We start from the raw sequence: 6,076 nt of genomic DNA on the forward strand, positions 1-6,076 counted from the left end.
TTGGGAGCCCCTGTAGTAGTTGTGGGAGGTAAACTAGTGGTGGATTCGGTAGTAGTGGTTGTTGGCACTCCAGTAGTTCCCTTTTTAGCTGTGACATCTGTAGAAACGGTGCTAGGTAAAGCAGTAGTGGCCTCTGTAGTATTGGTGTTTGGCAAAATAGCAGTGGCCTCTGTAGTATTGGTTGTAGGCAGACCAGTAGTTGCCTCGGTAGTAGTAGCGGTACTCAAACTGGTAGCGGCCTCGGCAGTTATGGTTGTAGGCAAACTATTAGTGGCCTCGGTAGTAGTGGTGGTAGGCAAACTTGAAGTAGCCTCGGTAGTAGTGTTGGAAGGCAAACCAGTTGTGGCCTCGGTAGTGGTGTTGGTAGGCAAACTTGTAGTAGCCTCGGTAGTAGAGGTGGTAGGCAAACCAGTTGTTGTCTCGGTAGTAGTGTTGGTAGGCAAACTTGAAGTAGCCTCGGTAGTAGTAATGGTAGGCAGACCAGTAGTGGCCTCGGTAGTAGTGTTGGTAGGCAAACTTGAAGTAGCCTCGGTAGTAGTGTTTGTAGAGAAACCAGTTGTTGCCTCGGTAGTAGTGTTGGTAGGCAAAGTTGAAGTAGCCTCCGTAGTAGTGGTGGTAGGGAAACCAGTAGTGGCCTCGGTAGTAGTGTTGGTAGGCAAACTTGAAGTAGCCTCGGTAGTAGTGGTTGTAGGGAAACCAGTTGTTGCCTCGGTAGTAGTGTTGGTAAGCAAACTAGTAGTGACCTTGGTAGCAGTGGTAGGCATCCAAATACTTGCCCCGCTCGTTGTTGCGGTAGGCAAACCAGTAGTGGCCTCGCTCTTAGTGGTGGTAGGCAAACCAGTAGTGGCCTCGCTCGTATTGGAGGTAGGCAAACCAGTAGTGGCCTCGGTAGAAGTAGAGGTAGGGAAACCAGTAGGAGCCTCGGTAGTAATGGTTGTAGGCAAACCAGTTGTGGCCTCGGTAGTATTGTTGGTAGGGAAACTTGTAGTAGCCTCGGTAGTAGTGTTGGTAGGGAAACCAGTTGTTGCCTCGGTAGTAGTGTTGGTAGGCAAACTTGAAGTAGCCTCGGTAGTAGAGGTGGTAGGCAAACCAGTTGTTGCGTCGGTAGTAGTGTTGGTAGGCAAACTTGAAGTAGCCTCGGTAGTAGTAATGGTAGGCAAACCAGTAGTGGCCTCGGCAGTAGTGTTGGTAGGCAAACTTGAAGTTGCCTCGGTAGTAGTGTTGGTAGGGAAACCAGTTGTTACCTCGGTAGTAGTGTTGGTAGGCAAACTTGAAGTAGCCTCCGTAGTAGTGGTGGTAGGGAAACCAGTAGTGGCCTCGGTAGTAGTGTTGGTAGGCAAACTTGAAGTAGCCTCGGTAGTAGTGGTGGTAGGGAAACCAGTTGTTGCCTCGGTAGTAGTGTTGGTAAGCAAACTAGTAGTGACCTTGGTAGCAGTGGTAGGCATCCAAATACTTGCCCCGCTCGTTGTTGCGGTAGGCAAACCAGTAGTGGCCTCGCTCTTAGTGGTGGTAGGCAAACCAGTAGTGGCCTCGCTCGTAATGGTGGTAGGCAAACCAGTAGTGGCCTCGGTAGAAGTTGAGGTAGGGAAACCAGTAGGAGCCTCCGTAGTAGTTGCGGTTGGAAGTGTAGCAGAAGTGTTCTCTGTAGCATTGTTGTTATTAGGCGCAGTCGTATTTGGCGCGCGGTTGGTGAAATTACTGTTTGGCTTAGTGTTATCTGTTGTCTTCATTGTCGATGGCCGTGTAATGAAAACCAGTAAGACTATCCATTCGTGCCACTTCATTTTAATGTTTTATCCTGTCCGTATCTGTTCCCTTAAAACATGATTGAAGTATGTTATTCTTTGTTTATGGCAACAAGTGTGTTTAAAATTTAAAAATGTAAATGTTTCCAAATAACGACAGAATGTTTAATTTCTTTAGAAAGACATTTCAGAAAGCGCCGCTTTTACATTGAAAGGACTCATTTAAATCTACGAAGAGTGATATTAACTATCTAACAACTTTGCTCACTTTTGAAATTAATATATATACTTGATATTAATAGCTGATCAGCCGAAAAATGGTAAACAAATAAAGAATTGGATTTAAAAAAAGGTTTTACTTTCTTTGAAACATTACTTATTGGATATTTTCAGTTTTTTGAAGCGCTCATTTTATTTTGTCACGAGACACATTGTAATGCAATGTCTAATAGGTATCGGGCGGTGCAAAATATCCGGAAAAATGCACTTTCATTTTAATCATATATCTAATGTTACACGAGTTTGCCGTCCCCCCCCCCCCAATCCTGTTTCTTTAGATCCACCAACTAATAAAGCACAGCTGTTCTCATGGAGCAGCTCTTGTCATGTCATCCCTATGGTTAAAAACGACACGGAACCGTTGTTCAAAGGCGCTCTTATAGCCTCGAAAATTAATCTGAAAGGTAGCTTTTAATCATGTTAATTATGTGCGCAATAATGTAAGGGTTGCTCTTTCGATGTATTTTCCGTGCCAAAAGAAGCCCATGGAGTTATTCTCAAGTAACGTTTGCAGACACCCGGGACAACGGTGGATCACCGTACACCGGATATAGTAGCCCTAGCGAGACGTAAACAATGATGTTTTCATAGAGACGGAAAGGGTTTGACCAGTTTTTTGTAATAAATAGCCTTAGTTTGACACAATAAAGTATCAGTTTATCGAGTAAACAGTAAATCATATATCTTCAAGATTATTTGTTAACACCGTTAGTTTTGATGAACTTCTTTCTTTTTAAAAGTTCTCATATTATACCTGATGTGTAGATCTACATGTTTATTTTACTGTATGTGTATCAGTTTTCCGCTGTGGTCATGGAGACAAGAAGATAATATTCCAATTATAAATTTATTATTATCTCATAAATGTATTGTTAATGCTTTTCCACTTTGCTTAACAATTCAAAGTCATTCCAAAACATCTAAAATCCATTAAAATTTCTTGAAGGTCTAATTGAAAGACAATTTAACTGAACTATTTGTGACACATAACAAACTGCTCATCAATCTTAAAGGATTTTAGGTAGCAAAAACGGTCGTTCTTTGAACAAAATTTTATTTTCAAGTTTGCTTACAATGTATAATTGATTTGAGTTTGAAGAAAGTTCTACAATCATTGATTCGAGCTTCATTTCAACCCGATAAAGCACTGCTAAGTGCTTGATTGCTCATCTCTCAATATGATAAGTGTTGAAATAATAGTGTATTCAAGTATTCTGTTTGAGTTGGTTTCAACTGGCAATCTTAATCAAGCATTTTTCGAGCGTTAAACTGCATTTTTGTTTTATTAAAATGCACTTATTTTTTAGTGTTGACCTTCAAGAAAGTTTAATGCATTTAAGATGTTTTTGAATGTTTTTGAAATGTGCCACAAAATGAAAGTAATTCTTTGTTCATAAAGAGTACCTGTCACAAAAAAAAATCGTAATTATTCGTTTAAAAAAAAGAGTATATGGCACAAAAATTAACGTTACTCTTTGTTTCTTTAGAGTATCGGTCACAAGAAATGAACGAAATTCCTTGTTTATAAAGAGTACCTATCACAAAAATGAACGTAATTCTATGTTTATAAAGAGTACCTATCACAAAAATGAACGTAATTCTATGTTTATAAAGAGTACCTATCACAAAAATGAACGTAATTCTATGTTTATAAAGAGTACTTATCACAAAAATGAACGTAGCTCATTGTTTATAAAGAGTACATGTCCCAAAAAATGAATGTACTTCCTTATCTATAAACTTAAGCTCTCATACTAATGATCCTACTAATTTGTTCATAAGTATTAACTGTTTAATAATTAAAAGTAATTCTTTGTTTATAATATGAAGCTGCCATTAATTAACGTAGTTCTTTGTTGATAAAGAGTAAACTGTCATAAAAAAATGATTTATGTTCATAGTAAGCAGCTGTCATAAATATCAACACTATTCTTTGTGTTTTTCGGTGTTTTCTTTGCACATTAGAACGTATTTATTTTTTTAATTAAATTAGGCTTACATCCATACATTTGAAATTCTAATGTTTAGGAAGAGTAACTTCATAAATCTACCGAATTGCCGTATTTAAAAAAAGATATCTTTCAAAGACCTGAACGAAATGCTTTGTTAAGAAAATGTACGTTTCATAAATCAACTGAAATGCCTTATTTAAAAAAGTGTATCTTTCAAATGCTTTTGTATTTTGTTTTCCAAAAAATAAGTTTTCCCATATATGGCTGATAAGTAAGATCTTTTTTTGGAAACATGCACACTTATTTATATTGTCTTTGTTTACGAAATAGGTTCACTGCCTGATAAAGATCATTAAATATGGGATTTATATAATGTATACTCACCTATAGATTTATGGCATGTTAAAAAGTGTTGTCAAAATGTATAATTGAAATATGCGGCTACCTTTTATGTCACGAATTGTAACTCCTCATTAGACATTGAAACCTCTTTCATGTTTATTATTTCTAAACTTTTGATAATTTCGATAATGTCTATTATTAAACCGAGAAAAAAAAATTACACGATTATGAACCACGCCTATATCGTTTTCATCGTCTTTGAATTCAAACAAAAAAAACGTTTAACATTCACCTGTCACGAGAGAAGTAACTCTTTCTTTTTGAATCAAGTCACTTCTATAGTCCAAACCTGTTTATAATTCACATGGCCGAAATGATAACGTTTATTAAAACTATATGTAATTATTTTTATAATAACAATCCTTCATTTTAATTTCAACGTAATCTTCGATATGGGAGCCAGTTTCATGGAAGTAGCAATAAAGGATTAGGTATAACGGGGCTTGCATCTTAGTCGCCCAAGTTTTATCTACTCTCAATATCTGTATCATAATCGCACAATTGGTGGTACTTTTAAGGCCAAAATATAGTTACACTTGTATCTTCTCGCATTGTACTAAAATTAGCTTAGTCATTGATTATGATTTTCATGGAAAGGTGTGTATTCTTATATGTAACTTGTTGCAATAGTAGTATTTATTATATGATTTACGGTGGTTTATATACATTTATTAGTGAAATAAAAATGATATTTAACTTTTTTCAACATTTAAATAACATTTTGATATTTTGCACTGTTCTGAATTTTAAGCTAACTCTCAATACCATTTCAAACGTCAGCGCGCACAGGGCTCGGACACAAAATAAACGGCGTCATTTCCGAAATGACGTTACTTTCGCATACAATTTGGCGGGCTTTTCTTAAAATCAACAATAAAAAGAAAAATTGCTGGTTGCAGTGTAAGATCGCAATATATTTCACCTCGAGAATACCGAAAGTCAGTATTTCTCTCGTGGCTACGTCACTCGTGAAATACAACTTTTGGCACTTACTCGGTAAAATATATTACGATCTTACACTGAAACCAAGAATTATCCTCCACTTTTTTAAGGGAAAGGTAATACATACTTCTGTGTCTTGTATACAATAGTAGTATTTTTTTCTGGGAAACGTCAGGCATGCTTTTGTGTAAATTGTATGCAATACTAATAAACTTCTGGGAGAGGTCATGCACACAGGGACAGGTTGCGTTGTTTTGACACACCACTCCCCCGCCTGTTTTTTATTATTATTTGTTTGTCATTTTTTAGTAAAATTATGATGTGGTAACTGTAACAGTGTGTGTATACCACGTGATAAATTACGTCATAAATGTAACTTGTGATGTCAAAACAACGCAACCTGCCCCTGTGGTCATGCATACTTGTTATTAACTTGTTGACACAACCAGCGATTTAAAGTTGCATTTCTTGTGAAAACAAGATGCTGACTTGCATTATTCCTTCTAAAACCTAAGTGGTTAAGAAAACTTACTCAAATTATTACGTAATCGGGTTACTGAACAACCTTTTTCATCTTCGGGTCATCTCCGTATTGCAATTCGTACGCATGTTTCTGCCTGTAGTATTGTTCAATTATTACGATTAAGAACGACGGCGGAATGATAAGTTCATGATTATTATTTAATGTATTTATAATCAAGGCATATATCATGCATATGATTATAACAAATGAACAAAAGTATAGTAAAACAAAAC

At 36.8% G+C, this 6,076-nt stretch overlaps 1 protein-coding gene across 1 annotated transcript; it reads right to left on the reverse strand.

Moving 5' to 3' along the window:
• Nucleotides 1-267: 267 nt before the first annotated feature.
• On the reverse strand, nucleotides 268-1,730 carry LOC128240964 (uncharacterized). The gene is made up of 2 exons (XM_052957952.1): nucleotides 1,245-1,730; nucleotides 268-732 (listed from the first exon to the last, which is right to left on the reverse strand). The coding sequence occupies exons 1-2, from the start codon at nucleotides 1,728-1,730 to the stop codon at nucleotides 268-270; spliced, it is 951 nt and encodes a 316-aa protein (XP_052813912.1).
• Nucleotides 1,731-6,076: the final 4,346 nt, after the last annotated feature.

This window comes from Mya arenaria, chromosome 7 (genome assembly GCF_026914265.1).
Source record: "Mya arenaria isolate MELC-2E11 chromosome 7, ASM2691426v1".
Classification (NCBI taxonomy): domain Eukaryota; kingdom Metazoa; phylum Mollusca; class Bivalvia; order Myida; family Myidae; genus Mya; species Mya arenaria.

Bases quoted from the DNA above. Each gene is read 5' to 3' on its own strand.
- LOC128240964 (XM_052957952.1), bottom strand. From the start codon at position 1,730: ATGAAGACAACAGATAACACTAAGCCAAACAGTAATTTCACCAACCGC. The intron at 733-1,244 runs GTAACAACTGGT...GGTCACTACTAG, and splicing joins CTACCAACACTACTACCGAG to TTTGCTTACCAACACTACTA.